The following is a 16,223-nucleotide window of genomic DNA, read 5'->3' as shown; positions in this document are numbered from 1 at the left end:
TCAGGCGGTTCACAACATAAAATTCATTCTCTCTCTCTCTCTCGGGTTGCAGCCAGGCCTGTTTACTCCAGTGTTAGACCCAAGGCACAATTCTGCCCCCGGGGATGCAGCACACCCAGTCCCACCTCCTGCGTTTTACCACCACCATTAATTTGAGGATACGGCCAGGTCCCTGTCTCTCTTCTCTCCAGCGGTGTCTGAGCTTTCAAAGAACCATCGCCCGCGGAAGTCACCATAATTAGCCGCAGATACTTTGTTTCTGAGTTAAAATAGAACATATAATTCGACCTATCATTGGTAGGAAAGGGTGGGAAATTGTCCACTTCTTCCCCTCCTTGAGTTTACATGGCAGCAGGGGTGCCAACTTGATTCAGATATGGGGGGGGCAGGTAAGCTCCTCCCCATATAATCAATCACAAGATGCGGCCGCACACAAACTATTTGAATGGCAATCCCCACCAACTGGGGGGGGGGCTCAATTTTGGGCCCCCCTAACTCCGAAGCATGGGCGTAGCCAGGATTTATGTTAAGTGGGGCAGGCTTCATGTTAGGGGGGCAGAAGCTTTATATTGATTTACTTGATTTAGGGGGGCAGGTGCCCCCGCCCCCCTTGGCTACGCCCATGGGGCATAGGGACCTCGGCTCCTAGGAGTTGACTCCTATGCACGTCAGGCATACCGCCCTTCTGGGCATCTACTTCACACACACACACACACACACACACACACACACACACACACTCTAGCAGACTGGAACCAATGCCCACCCCAGCCAGTCATGCTACGCCTAAGAGATAGTGGCAGCAAACACGTCCAACTTGCAGCCCAATCCTCTTCGTAGTCCTATATACAACGAGGAAAGGAAACCCAAGAGCAAAACCCGTGAGGCAGGTCGCTGGTTGAGGGTGGCTTCAGTTTTCCAGAAAGAGGCAGAAGAACACCCATCTATTATAATAATAATAATAATAATAATAATAATAATAATAATAATAATAATTTATTATTTATACCCCGCCCATCTGGCTGGGTTTCCCCAGCCACTCTGGGCGGCTTCCAAAAGAATATTAAAATACAGTGATACATCAAACATCTACTACTAATGAGGAAAGGCCTGAGCTGTAGACTAGCTAAGGTTGCTTGTCATATATCTCAGAGTGAGCTCCGTTAGAAACAATGGCACATATTTCGAGGGAACATGCATAGGATTGTCATGGAAATAGGAAAACTCTGCCGACCATAGAGGACGGCATTTGTTATTTCCACCGCGGCCCTGCTCCATTTACTTGCTCTTTGAATCGAATCGTATTGATATGCGTAGAAATGTGGTTTTAACACCGAGCCACTGGGGATGAGAGTTTGAAAAGGGTTCTGAAAGCACGGAAGTCTGAATGTGGGGGCAACGTCTGGCCGCAACTATTCGACCCCAAGCCGTCTTGTTCTTTGCTGGAGGGTCCCGGCGCATCTGCCGATGGGTGGGTGGTGCTGCCAAGCGGGGCCAAGGGGATGCTGCTCCCCGGTTATGGCGCTCTTGCTGACATGGCCCATTTCCTCTGGGGCTGCAGCATCCCCAGTCACCGGCGGCTTTGATAGAGGTGCAAACATTTGGGGGCAAATTTACATAAAATACCGCGTTTAATCCCACTGGCTGCAATTAACATCACAGGCTTCCCCCCCGCGCGGGCAGCGTTCTGATATGACCGCAGGGAGCCAATCAGGTGGGCGGGCCGGACACATCAAAGAGACTGTCCTCCAATCAGGTGAGCCCCCTGTCGGCATTGTGATGTCACCAGGAAGCTACTTATAGGGGGCCACGTAATTGCTCCCCGCTTGAGCAGTTTCGAGGAGCGCCTGTCAGAGGTCAAGTGGAATTAACCCCTCCGCACCCAACCTGCGGATCCCTCCTCCCCCTGCAACTTCGTCTATCCTCCCCACCCCATTTGCAACTTGGAGCGGGGTCACCCTGGACAGGTTCTCCAAGGTGGAGAGCGTGGGATCCCGATACCCTGGAGGAGCTAGCTCAGTAAGGAGGCTCTCGGGCAGGGCGGGAAGGAAGGATGACCTCTCCGAGCACGGACAGCTCCGGCAAGAGCCTGCAGTACCGGGTGGATCACCTGCTAAGCGCCGTGGAGAATGAGCTGCAGGCGGGCAGCGAGAAGGGCGACCCCACCGAGAGGGAGCTGCGCGTCACCCTGGAGGAGAGCGAGCTGTGGCTGCGCTTCAAGGAGCTCACCAACGAGATGATCGTCACCAAGAACGGAAGGTAGGAGAAAGGCAGGCAGGTGGAGGTGGACCGTCTCAGGTGGACATGATCCACCTCCTGCTTCCAGTGGCTTGCCCCACAGGAGCAAAAACTCAAAGCTTTTATTCCCAATCCTGCTGTAGCTCAGATCACGGATGGAGGACATGCCTCCCAGGCTGTTGCGTCTCGGTGTCCTCCTGTTGTTGTTTTCCGTGGGGTACACTTCATTGCTGGCTGCCTTTCTCTTCCTCTTGGCCACCTCCCCTTCTGCTACATGTCCTCTCTCTTTTCCATCGCCCTTTCCCGTGTCCTCTACAGCTTCGTTAATAGTTCCTTCTCGCTACTACTCCGTTGATCTATACAAATTCAGTTTGCAATCCGTTCTGGTGAGCTTTTCAGGGAGGGCCTTTGGTTCTCATTCACCTCACTCTTCAATTACTCGCCCTAGACAGCTCAGCTTCGTTTCTAAGGTAGCGGCTGCTCTTGGAAAGCCTCCTTAGGTGTAGGTACTTATCATTGCAGTGGCGCGCTTTCAAAGTGAATTTTGCACGCACTTTTGGGCGGCCGTCCCTCTCGTTTTGCCCCTGTGCAAAATACACCTTGCGATGAGTCAAACTTCCGTCCATTTGCATCAGAGCGTTTGCTGCAAGGCAAAAAAGGGTCCCCACAATTCAGGTGCAAAACCAGGAGGTTTTGCATGGTAAGTTTGGAATGGAAACTTCCTCAACCCGCAGAGAATTCTAGGCAAAACTAAGGATGGTTTTCGGCTAAGTTTTATTCTGAGTAGACTCACTGAAATTAATGAACATGCCTCAATTATGTCTATTAATTTCAGTGGGTCTACCCTGAGCAAAGCCTAGTTAAATATCACCCTAAGCAACTGGTTCCAGACAATCCTTTAAAAAGAGTCTTCAATACTCTTGCTCCAAACATATTTACATAAAAGCAACACCACATTACATCTTATTGTCTGTAAGATGTTTTACTGATTTCAGATCTTGGGCCCTAGTGCTTTATGACAGTCTTTAAAAACGACTGCCTTCCACCCCTGACTATTTGCTCTGTGATGTTGTCTCCTCCAGTTTATTGATTCTGCGAATTTCCCATCAACCTACACAAAGGTATTGTTTAGTATTTGGTTACTGGGCTGGAGTCTAACTGAGCTACCTGACCTAGGTCCCACCGAAACCACTGTGAAAAGTTAGTCACGATTATGTGAAGCAGGGAACTAAGGTCTGGATCCAACGCTTTACAATCATTTCCAGAGGCGTAGCCTTTGTTAGTCCTTTGCAGCAACAGCAACAATGGGTCTTGTGGCACCTTAAAGACTACTATTATATATCACCGTAAGCCCGTTAAAAACCAAATCGGAGAAATAACATAAACAAAAACTTCTCCCGTTTCTTGTTTACAAGCGTGCACATTACTCGCAATTGAATTTCAGTGAAATCAAAGGACCTAGGCAATGAGGAACAAAATGCAAATCGCAAGTCGTTTCAATGGAATTGGCTTCCATATAGTTTGAGGGCAATGGGCTGCTTACACCTCCGTGGTAATTTCCTAAAGACATTTGCACCTCGTCCCTAAAACTGTTTATTCGCCAGGAATTGGACGGATGCCGGCGCTTCCTTTCAAAATAAGGCGGCTTGGGGTCCCTAATGGACGGCGAGCCTGTATGGCAGATTCCGTCCCGTAGATTTCACTAAGCTTTAGTGGAAGCCAGCGGGAGTCGACCAGCCTTACCCCATGCACGTTTACTTGGAAGTAAAACCCAACGGGGCTTCCTTCCAGCCGTGCGTAGGAACGGCAGCCCAACAGCCTAGTCCTGTTGGGGTGAAATCAGACCTATTTGGCTTGAGTGAGGATTGAGGCCTGAAGAACCTGTGTGAAAGGAAGCCCGAGGGAGGCCTTGCTCTCCGCGAAGCCGGGCGCTCCCTTGGCTCGGGCTTTCCCCGCTCCCCGCTCTCCCTCGGGGCCCCGAGGCCTAGCCGGAGGGCGCGCCTCCTCTTACCGCGCCTCTCCCCGCGTCTCCTTCCCTGCTGCAGGCGGATGTTCCCCGTGCTGAAGGCGAGCGTGTCCGGGCTCGACCCCAACGCCATGTACTCCTTCCTGCTGGACTTCGTGGCCGCCGACAACCACCGCTGGAAGTACGTGAACGGCGAGTGGGTGCCCGGCGGCAAGCCCGAGCCGCAGGCCCCCAGCTGCGTCTACATCCACCCGGACTCGCCCAACTTCGGCGCGCACTGGATGAAGGCGCCCGTTTCCTTCAGCAAGGTCAAACTCACCAATAAGCTCAACGGAGGCGGACAGGTGAGGAAGACCCCTCGGCGGGGAGGCGGCGGCCTTCCCTCATGCGGTTGCCCGCCTCAAAAACGAAATGGGAAATAACGAAATGCAGCACCTTCGCGCGCCCTTTCTAAGCACGTTTTCCCCACCCTGCGGACAGAACGCTGCTGATTTGCCTGGAGTTAACCTCAACTAAGCGTGCTTAAGGCTACAGCCTTATTCTCATTTCCAGTTTACAACACAGTGACGTGCAGACGTCCAGCACTGAGAGGTTGGAGGAGCGTCTCCCCTTCTTCTGCACTATATGAACAGGTTTTCAGAATTTGGCGGTAGGAGATGCTAGCTACATCACAGAATAGTGGCTACCAGTTTTTCTGAGCCTCCTGAAGAGATTTGTCAGTTTCCAGAAAGAGGATCTGTGTGTGTCTCTCTGTGTCTATATTTTATAGACTAGAACTGTGGGGCTACTGTGTAAGTGTAACACTCCTCACCTTAGGGGTCATGGTTTGACCCCTGTTCCCAGGCTGCAGTGTTACTCATTGCTACCCCTTCATTCATTTATTGCTAGCTAGTTTCAGGTGTTCAGTGACCACAGTGTGGGGACATTGGGGTCAGGCCTTCTGCCTGTCCCCTCTTCCAACTTCCACAACTTTGTCTGAAGAGACCCTATGCCTATGCACCTATGTAAGCCCAGTTCAGACCTTTGTAGAAATTTGTGGAAGATGGAAACGTGGGCAACCAGGCATTCTCGTGTTGCTACCCTCCAGACCACCCGTGGAAGAAGCACACAGAGAAGGGTTCAGATGACAATTGCAGGGTGCAGGTCTGTTCATGTGGAGACAGGGGATCCTTGAAGTATTGGAGTTATGGGATTTGAAAGTTTTAAAGGTCAAAACTAGCACTTTGAATTGAGCCCAGAAATTAGTTGATAGCCAGTGCAAAGTTAGCCTCTGATCATTCTAGTCTTTGGTCTGCCACTTTGGAATAACAGTAACCAGTCTTGGTGTGACTTTCAAGTACAAGAAGGATTAACAAATGTAACCTCAAAAAACTCTCTTGAGACTGTAACCCTATGCACGCTTACCTGGCAGTAAGCCTCATTGAATGTAGGGGGGCTTCAGAGTTCACCCGAGTAGGCTTGTGCTGTTTTACTGAGAAAGTAGGTTGTAGCGCATTGTGGGATAGAGAGCTAGCTCGACAACTGACAAATTTTGGAAACTTTAGAATAGATTCCAATCATCAGGAAAACTTAAGATTTCCATTAAGGATAGTTTCATGTGTGTCTTTACTGCCATTTCTCACTTTGTATCCTGGACATTAAACCAACTTAATGCTTAATTCAGATGTTTACTTTCTCCAATATTTTGCCTGTAGCTTCTTGGTTTGATTGCTTAACCCATGAATGGGCTGTATGCACAGGCAAAATATTGGTTAATATCTCATCTTATCAAACTGATATATGATCATTTGAACTGGGCCATTATTTTAAATAAGGGTAGTGATTGAGACAGTTTGGTTGCATAGGGTTGTTTAAATCAATGTAACGGTACTTAAATTAGTCACATCTATTTATTTCAGTAAGTTTATGCTGGGTATCACTTAGCTGTATACAAACCTTGGCTGTCTCCCCCCCCCCCCATTTTTTAATATTTAAACTAGTCAATTGCTCTTTATCATCCTTTAAGAAAAAACACACCATATAGTAGTGTAACATTCTCTGCAGCTGTGCCTGTGCTGACCACTGTTCTCCTTATATTGACAGATCATGTTGAACTCCTTGCACAAGTATGAGCCTAGGATTCATATAGTGAGAGTTGGTGGCCCTCAGCGAATGATCACCAGTCATTCTTTCCCGGAGACCCAGTTTATAGCTGTGACAGCTTACCAAAATGAAGAGGTAGGAACAAAACGAGGATGAGCCCTGCATGGATTTTCCTTCTTTGATGCACCAAAGGACAGATTTGTGGCATTAAGGAAGGGGATGCTAAGGTGGTAGTGGGAAATGTTGATTGTGTACAAAAATTTAAAAGGATGCTGTGAAAGAGATGTAAGAATTGTTCATCTCCACCGAGAACTGGACAAAGTAAAAAGCAGGTAAATTGGGAGAAATGTTGTAAGTATAAGAAGACTAAGCCAAGTAAGATGTGTGTATTGTGTATTTCCTTGTTTGAAGGAAAGAGGCTTTGAAGACAAGATTTGAGCAGCTATCAGCCAGAGATATTTAATTAAAGTAGGGACAGCTGCATATTCCTGCCTTGGAGGGAATTGGACTAGATGATCCACAAAGTCCCTTGCAACTCTAAGGAAGTGTTGGCTTTATAACCTGGAGGTCTGAACAAATAATTCTATATAACTTGTTTATTTCATACTTCTAGTATAAAGTAACCCTTTTGCTGCATTTTCAGTTGAATGTCAAATGAGCTTGTTTAGTTAAAATTATCCTTTTATTCAGACAAAGAAGAGCAACACTGCTGTAGTTTCTGACCTTATGCCTTTACAACACAGCCGCCTTTGTAGAAAATTCTAAATAAATGTTGGACTTTTTTCCAACCCCCCACCCCTGAACTATGTGGAATTTGTTTTTTAAAAAGATGTGTTTAAGACCTTCATCAAATTTAATGTGTTGTGCTGAGCCAATGAATCAGGCTAAAATATAATAAAATGTTCACAGATTTTCAATACATGCAAGATTTTGAGGATATTTATTGCAGAAAATAGTTTCAAGGTGACAGCATAATCAAACATTCTCATTTTGAAAAACTGCCTGTAAACAGATTGTTTGACTCACGAGAACCTAGATTGCATACTGTTAACACCAAACAATTTTTCACAGGTTGTAAATTGAGAGATGATGTAAAAATCCATATTTTAATATGTTTGATTGCATCCCCCCACCCTGTCAGCTGAAAAGAGTATTGGAAAATCCCAATCTTGATTACTTAATGTGAGAAAATAACTATTGAAATATCAAGAGTAGCTTCACCATGGACTAATATGTGATATTATTTTATGTTTCTGTATAACTTTAACCTGTACCCTAACATAAAACCCCACAGTTTCTCATTTAGAGTAGTGTAAAGGAATGTAAATAACGTGATTGCTTAGTTGCCAAAATAGGGTAAAGAGTGTTGCTTGGGTATGTTTATATAAATGTTAATCTTGCTTTATATGTGTCCTCTTTCTAAGAATGTAATAAGTAACCACCAGTCTAGCCTGTTGTGTCTGAATCAGTTGCTAAAGTTTAATCTAACTATTATATTTCTAGCTTTCAGTATCCAATTAAACTCAGGAGAACATTCAGGATTTGTTGTCATTACAGTTTCTTGGTCAACTTTTTATGAAAAGTGTTATTTTCATAACTGATACCAAAGTAGTACAACTAATCAAACTGCATGATCAGCAGTAACTCTTAAGTGTTATTTCCCAAAAAAGTTGGAAGGCAAGCCCTCCAAATGTATTTGCTTATTTAGGAAATTTAAAAAACAAGTTCATAAAAAGCCCTCAAGTGGTGAATATAAAATAATATATATATATTTCCAAAGATGGAAATGTGTATTTGCCTCTAAACACCCCTTTCAGCACAAATAATTTCCAAAACAGTGTGTGTGGGGTGGACATAGATTTCACAATGGTTAAATATCAGTGAGTGATAAGTTTTCAAATACTACATTATGTGAAACACATAATGAGCAATTAAGGAGCCTGAAACCAAATTGTTGACCAGTCTTCTGTTAATTCTGCAAGCAACACTTGCAGTTTCCCACATATGAAATTTTAACTTTTTGTGTTTCCTTGAATAACAACTGATAAAGGTGTGATACAAGTCCTTTGCTGTTATATTATGTATGCTCAATTAATAACTCAAAAGATGTTAACTACTTTGTTTTTAATGTGACCGTGATATTCATCATCAAGGTATTTTTCACTGTTGTGTTACCCAGAAACCTGAAACTTTTTATAACTGTTTTTAGTGTACCCCCCCTCTTATGTACTTCCTTAACAGGATAATAAAACCAGGCATTTAAATCAGGCAAAGTGGGTGGGGGGAGGTTGTGGTGGAGAGAATGATTTCAAAGCATGTTATTGCAGTGTGTGAGCTGTTTAGTTGCTGTTTTGTTAATTCAATTCTGAGCCATTTTCCCACTAGAAACCATTATGAACTACCCTGGGGAGTTGGTAGAAATGTTGTGTGACTATGAAAAAAATGTGTAAAAATGTCAATTTGAGACTTTTTGTTTGTGTTTTTTTTTAGATAACAGCTTTAAAAATTAAGTACAATCCCTTTGCAAAAGCTTTTCTTGATGCAAAAGAAAGGTGAGATCTGTTGTCTGCTTTCAGTTGCATTTATGAATCATATTTCTGCAAAGAATTTAATCTTTTTTGGCTACAAAATATGATTTCTTTGGCAGAAGTGACCACAAGGACATGATGGATGAAGTGGGAGATGGTCAGCAGTCAGGGTATTCGCAATGTATGTCTAAGCTCTCTTCTGAAAATTATTTTATAGTATGCCTCCAAAATCAGTTCTCCTTTGCTCAGGTACCTTTTTTTGCTATGTATCTAAGGATATTTTAAATAAATATAGTGCAAGTCAAAGTGCTGACTTGTAAATGTGCCCTTTTCCAAAACGTTGTAGCTACTTTTGTTTCTTTTGCCTATATCTTCTGGTTTTGCATTTTTCTAATTGTGTGCAGTATATTTAATCATAAAGACCAATAGTATATTTTTAACAGTTCTTATAGTGAGATCCATTAGTGTAATAGTGCTCAACTTTTTTTTTTTTTGCCCCTGCTCCTTCTTGAACATTGACGGAGAAGAAGAATCTGCACCCAGTTTCTCCAAAGCACACAATGGGGAACAATGGGATTGTGAACAATTAAGTGATATAATATGGGATGTATTTATTCACAACTAAGTTTTACTCTGAGTAAACCCACTGAAATTAATGGACTTAAGTTAGTCACATTCATTAATTTCAGTGGGTCTGCTCTGAGTAAAACTTAATTAAATTCCAACCTACACTGGCAACTACTTTCTTGAGCCAGGATAGAATTTGCACATTGCACAATGCCTTGACCAAAAGTACCGTAAATCTATGCTTACAAACAGTCCATATCCCACTGAAGTTGTCACTGAAACTCTTCATTGCTTTTAATGGCAGAGGCCTGCATCTATAATTTTTGATGTAGGGAACAAAAGCATTCTGTGTGTCTCATGGAAGCATTTATATCCATGGAACTGAAATCCATGGAGCTGGAAATACAGAAGAACAGCTAGTGCAGTTTCACTGCCCTAAATGAATAAAATGCAAACACTAGGCCAAGCATCTCACAAATTCTGAAAGAGGCTCTCTGAAATCCCATTGAAATCTATGAACCCTGGCAGTAGTGTAAAGTTTTTGGGTATTTTAGTGTGATGTTACCCTTGCTGGAAGTGGAATGCACAGTTTGATGACATCACAAGCGAGGGAATTTTATTTATTTATTTATTTAATATATTGTCTTTCTCCCAAGTTGGGATTCAGGGCAGCTTACAACATTATAAAATACAGAGTTGTAAAAGGAAACTAGTTAAAACCAATAATTGAAATGCAACCTGGATGTTTGAAATACAGCCTGGATGTTGGGGGAGGGAGGAGAACTCATAACAAGGATGCCATTTTTGTAGCTCCTCTGTAAATATAAGGATTTAGTTACTTGGTGCTCTGGGACCTCAGCTGCGCACAAAGGCCTCACTGCATCTTGGACAGGTCTTGCTGCTATGTGTTGGTCTAGTGAAATGTCCCCTCTTCTTGCAGTAGGTGGATGGCTGATTCCTGGAACAGGGACTCTGTGTCCTCCTGCCAATCCTCATCCACAGTTTGGAGCACCTCTGTCCCTCTCCCCTGCTCATAGTTGCGAAAGGTACTCATCCCTGAGGAATCACCGCCCTGCCCCTTATCCGAATCCATACACTCATAGAACCAATTCTCCAAGTAAGTTTTTTTTATTTATTATTACTGGCCTCTGGTGGTTTGCTATTGTGGGAAATCAACTGGCTGATCAACATGAACATACAGAATGGACAAAAATCTGCTCATAGTGCACTTGATGACTGTTGTCAAGAAGTAGCAGGCAGTGATTTGATTTATTTTTCACTCTGCCTTATTTCTTATTAATGCTTTGTGTGTGTGTGAGCCAAGTGATTTTTGTTTTACTTCTCATTGACAGCCTATTATTAATATCATTTATTGTTCATTCTCTGTGGGTGTCTAGTATATGCCTATTTCACAGACGTACACTAATGCTGGTAAGAAGCAGCACTCTAAGTTAGAGACTGTCTGTGCCCAGTGTCAAGTCCTTTCCTTGGCATCTACCTGCTGAACCAGGTATTTGAATCAAAACACTGGTCTGTGCAAAATTCCATCTATAGTCCACAAACAAAACCAAAGGAGGAAAACAAATCACTTTGACTCTCCCACCCACTGCCAGATATAAATATAAATATTTCTAGAGCATATATTTGCACTGAAAACAGGGGCTGCACTTCTCATACGGATGCTTTCCTTTACAGCAGCATATGGTGATAGTTCTTCAGCCTGCCTTTCTATGCTCCAATCTCATGACAACTGGTCCAGTTTAGGTGTCCCACCCCCAACAAGCATGCTGCCTATGAGTCACAGTACCGGACCACCAACCAGCTCCAGGTAGGCTATATTCCCTGAGCAAGGAAGCCATCAAATTTCTATAATTTGGAATGTGACTTTTTCCTTAGGAAAACTGCTGAGAAAGTAACACTGATATTGGGTGTGGGAAATCTCTGGCCTGAAAGCCTAGTAAGGCCCAGCACACATCCCAGTTAGGCCCATTAGGCCGTTTTCTCCAAACCATGCAAACCTGCCCCATACGTGATGTAAGTTGCTCCCACAAAAGATTTGGTTTTTTGTTTGGAGTCAGTTGACATCATTGTGATGTCAGGTGATTAACAGGTGGGTGTCTCACCCACCTGTCAAAATGGCCTGTGTGTGTTGGGGTATTTGGAATCCAGCCCACTGGCCAGGATATGTTCTCTGCCCCTTACTTGCAAGGAGACTAAAGGAGTTACAATTAGTCTTTTTTAAGGAGTGGGGGATGCAACTACTCCTTCCTATGGACTTGTCTTAAGGGCCTCTGATGAGGTGGGGTTTTATTTCCCTTTGAAGGATTTCCCAATTCGGTTGAAGACCCTAAAATTCTGCTGTGAGCCTAATCTGCATACTAATTGCCAAAAATGGGGAAAATATCATTCTAAGAGCTGTCAGGTATTTTATGTTCTATGGCTGCCAGCAGGATTCCAGAAAGACTGAGTGCAAACAAACAAATTCTATGACATTTCTCCATTTTGCAGAATGGCCAAATGTGTCAGTAGCATAATATAGGAATTATACACCATCAAGTTGGAGGAAGGGATTCATAATTATCTGATGTTGGAACCCAGTGTGACATCTTCTATCCCCACTTTTGCAGCTGGGGCTTGGAGGCTGGAAGAATAAACTGTCCAAGGCTATGCAATGCCCACGTGACTGGAGAGAGTCCAAGGTCAACATTCTGTTCATGAGGCAGTACTGGGGCCCCAAGTCAAGCTTGCATTCTGAAATCTCTTTCTTTCTTTCTTTCTCTTGCAGCCAGTATCCCAACCTGTGGTCTGTCAGCAACAGCACCGTCTCGCCTGTGTCACAGTCAGGTGGGATGCCCAGTGGGATAGGATCCCAGTTTTTACGAAGCTCCACGGCCCACTATCCCACCCTCCCTCATTCTGTCACCACCTCTTCCTCAGGATCTCCATTGTACGACAGTGGGACCCCCACAGACGTTGCCGACAGTCAATACGATGCATCAGTGCATGCTAGACTTTCTTCTACATGGACTCCTGTAACAACCCCTTCTATGTAGGCCTTTCCTTTGGACAAAGGACTTTCTAGCTGCTCTAAACCAGGATTACAGAAGTAACGTTTCAGGAGGGCAGAAGGAAAAGGCACAAAGTATGCTAGCAGTAATTGCTTTATGCTCATCTCAGTATTAGAGTGTAATGATAGTGGCACAGACACCTTATGAAAGCGGGTATGAAACTTGTTTGGCAGCACAGGCCATTTTGGGAGTGTTTGCCACCCCTTTTTTCCTCTCTGCAGTCATGAGGGCGAGAAATGTTGCCAACCCTGAGATACAAGGGCTCTCCCCTTTCAAAATAAGCCTTTTCAGTTTTCAAATTTCACCAGAAGCAGAATGCACCAAAATGGGAATGGGCTGGTCATGGATTTTATATATTTTTTACCACCTCTGGGCTGTTTCTTTCTATCTATCTATCTATCTATCTATCTATCTATCTATCTATCTATCTATCATCTATCTCTCTTTCTATCTCCTTTTTTTACTCTATTGAGGGATGAATTATGCCATGTATTATGTATGTATCTCATTCAATGACTAGTCACAGAAGAATGAGTGAACAACTTATATTGAGAAGTAAAGTGCATGTTTTCTAGACTCGAGTGCTTGATCTGTGCTGGCTGTTTCACACGTGCAAGCCATCACTTGCATATTCATTGCTTGGTGACAGCAACTTTGTGTGAACTTCCACTAAGTGATGACTTCTCATTTGCTGCTCTTTTATTGCGCTTTATCATTAGACATGTTTTCCAGCCCAGTTTGCGCCAGGCCCATAATGAATGGGTTAGGTGACTAGTTCAGCTTGAGTGTAAATTGTACTTTCATACTAAACAACTTGAGGTTTGGGTGGTGGCTTGACTTGTTGGAGACTGCAGGTGATATTTTACTCTGGACAGGAAAAGAATGGTTTGCCACATGTGGAGTGAAGTGAACTGGCCCCAACTGATGAGATTTCTTGTTCAAAATATCTAGATGGAATCAGCATTAAAGGACGATAGATAGCTAGAATAAAAAGTGCACTACTATAATGGACATGCCTTGACCATATTATTTCCCCTAATTTGCAGATTTATGCACAACTATATGTTTATTTCTTTGTAACTTTTGAAATGACAATCAAAAAGAGCTCTTCCCTGCATAACAAATGCAGTTTTTGAAGTTTTACAGATCAGTTCTTGTTTTTTAAAGTGCCTCTTTGTATAGTGTGCTTTGTTCTTGTGCAGTGTAATCTTACGTGTTTGCTCAGAAGTAAGACTGTAGTGGGACTTACTGCGGGGCAAGTGTGCCCAGGATTAATTGCAGTCTTAAAGCTGATTCACTGCAATAGTTCCTGTACAAATACTTGTTTTGCCATGTTTACACATTGCATATACTCAGTGAGAAGCCATTGCAAGCAAAATAGTGAGAAGCAATCATCTTATCAATATGTGTACAAATGGTGAAACTGCTGTGCATTCATTTGCCACACACAATCAGGCAGGCTATCTGTATGTGGTTTTCCTATATGAAGTGGTACTTGTTTAGGAAATTGAGGTGTGTCTGTGTATAGCTTACCTTTAAAGAGAGGATTGCAAATGATTTTTAGCCTATTTAAAGGGCTGTTGTCTAAGGGCTGTTTGAAGACCTTTAATTTTAATATACTTGAAACCAGGCTCAAAGTAGAAAGTGCACATTTGATAACCTTTTTTCTAATTTATTTTATTTCAGTATTGTCCGCCGATGAGCAATATTTATTTGTTAGTATAAGCTTTTGTATATGTGTATATGCTTTTTCTGTGTACTTACAGAGATGAGAGTTTGTAGTCCTGATATTGTTGGACTCCCATAAGCCCCAGCCATTATTGCCAGTGATCAAGAGTTAAAGTCCAGCAACTTCTGGAGGGCCACAGACTCCTCATCCTTAGTTTACTGTATCTTAAGACAATCACCTGGGGGACACTTCTCCCAACAACACTTTTTGAATGTGTCAGAATAGTGCTGCTTTTTAAGGTTAGCAAAGCCAAGCCAAATTGTTGTCTTGGGTCTTATAATTCCATTCATATTAACAGAATTTTGCATCCTCAGAGGACAGGAAACAAATTCCACCATAGGCCAAGGTGGTGGAGGGCTTTAATTTCATTGCTTACAAACTGCTAGCAACAAGAAAGCCAACACCGTTGTGGCCATTAATTGATGTTATGCCATATGTCAATATACTGTAAATAAGCTCTCGTGTTTTATGGTGAAAGCTAAATCTTGTAAATTACTGGTAAGTCTATGCAATTATTATTTAGTGCCTTCTGTTAGGTGGTTAGCAAAACTGTGCTTTTATCATTTTAAATGTATTCAGTTAAACTGCAAAATAAAGTAGTATATTTCCTTAATAAACGAAATGCTTAGCTGCCAGTTGCTGCGACTACTTCACTTGTGTCACACCAACAAATAGATTACTTTATGGCACAAGAACCTCTAGACTGAAACAACTGGATGATACTTATTATTGTACTACTGCATATGACAGAAGCCAAAGACAAGAGACTGTACCCAACCATGGCGTACAAGGATGCAGCACTATAGCCAAGGTGCCTGAGTTTCTGCAACTTGACTGAATTGTTTATTACTTGCAGTAATTTGATGGAACATTTGTTTCATATCTAGAATGTTATATTCTGTGGGCAGCAACAATATTTTTTAATATGCAGTGCATATGCCCATACTTATCTTTCTTGGCTAAAATGGATGGACTGGGCAACCATCAGATTTTCAACCCTTAGTTCCCAGTGGCATACCTCCTTATTCTCATCTTCCAACAAAATCTCTTTTGAGGATTGGGATGCATCTTAGCAGCCAGTACTAATGGAAATGTTACCCTTATATCATTGTTGGCATCTGTCTTGAGAGACAATGGAGTGCGCCTCTGGGGGTGAAGTCAAACTGCTGCATTAGCAGCACTGAAGTGACCTCCCTGGGGCACAAGCCTGGACAGTGTGTATGGAGGTCCTGGGCTGCCCAGACAACAAGACCCTCCTCTTGGCTTCGCTGGTGTGGCCCAAAGGAAAGCAGAGCAATGTGTTTCACACCAGCTTGGTTGCAGGAGTTGCCAGAAAGAGATGTACAAGGCACCATCCAACCGCCTTAGGGACTACACTCCAAAGTTGTGCTGGGTTTACTCCCTAGCCTTTTCTTCTCCCAAAGATGTCCCACAAAGCAGTGGAAGCTTAAGATCAAAGTTTTCTTTCTCCTGGATGGGCTACCTTCCCAAGTTGATGAGCCCCATCTGCCCCTCACTTCCCTCTACAGCACATGCAGAGGGAAACTGCCTTCTGGACTGTTGGACCCACCATTGGTCTCATCGCCCAGAGCCTGCCCTCACATGCAGGGGAGGTCCCTAACTCACTGAGGGTTTGAGACCCCTCATCTACCCTCACTTGATTTAGCCAGTCAGTCAAAGCTGTTCCAAGGGTGTGTCCACTGTTGCACACTGACAGCTTATAGGAGCCACAAGTGAAAGATGAGTGCAGGGTGGGGAACAAGGGTGGACAAACTACCCCAAAAGGAGCACAATGTGTCCCCCACCAGAGGTACAACCCATCCCTTAACACCTCAAATACCCCAATGCATTCTTCAATGTCATAAAATATAAACTCAACTTTCCAAACTAGATCCATTCAAGACCAGCGTTTTTCTGCTAGTTCCTCCATGCTTTTGTTTACCCAGAGAGTCTCTCTCTTCCCATGTAGCAAACAATTTTATCAAAGAAGACTCAGTGACACGGGTGGTGCTGTGGTCTAAACCACTGAGCCTCTTGGGCTTGCC

General features: G+C 43.5%; 1 protein-coding gene across 2 annotated transcripts; it reads left to right on the top strand.

Moving 5' to 3' along the window:
* Window positions 1-1,558: 1,558 nt before the first annotated feature.
* On the top strand, window positions 1,559-14,795 carry TBXT (T-box transcription factor T). Of its 2 annotated transcripts, none has more exons than XM_083496562.1 (8): window positions 1,559-2,259; window positions 4,284-4,548; window positions 6,287-6,421; window positions 8,777-8,838; window positions 8,934-8,995; window positions 10,322-10,498; window positions 11,080-11,209; window positions 12,167-14,795. In XM_083496562.1, exons 1-8 carry the CDS (start codon window positions 2,054-2,056, stop codon window positions 12,432-12,434), a joined length of 1,305 nt encoding a protein of 434 aa, XP_083352688.1. In that variant the 5' UTR covers window positions 1,559-2,053; the 3' UTR covers window positions 12,435-14,795. The 2 variants fall into 2 exon arrangements, with proteins under 2 accessions (XP_083352688.1, XP_083352687.1); XM_083496561.1 differs by having other exon boundaries at window positions 1,621-2,259; window positions 11,077-11,209.
* Window positions 14,796-16,223: the final 1,428 nt, after the last annotated feature.

The sequence above is a fragment of the Podarcis liolepis genome (genome assembly GCF_965112155.1).
Source record: "Podarcis liolepis genome assembly, chromosome: 3".
NCBI classification, from domain to species: Eukaryota; Metazoa; Chordata; class Lepidosauria; order Squamata; family Lacertidae; genus Podarcis; species Podarcis liolepis.
The sequence above is the reverse complement of the archived record's forward strand: the minus strand, read 5'-3'. Positions and strand labels throughout refer to the sequence as shown.

Excerpts from the sequence above, each read along its gene's own strand:
- TBXT (XM_083496561.1), top strand. The coding sequence starts at position 2,054 with ATGACCTCTCCGAGCACGGACAGCTCCGGCAAGAGCCTGCAGTACCGG. Across the intron at positions 4,549-6,286 it reads AGCTCAACGGAGGCGGACAG|ATCATGTTGAACTCCTTGCA; the intron begins GTGAGGAAGACC and ends TTATATTGACAG. Across the intron at positions 8,996-10,321 it reads GCAGTCAGGGTATTCGCAAT|TAGGTGGATGGCTGATTCCT; the intron begins GTATGTCTAAGC and ends CTCTTCTTGCAG.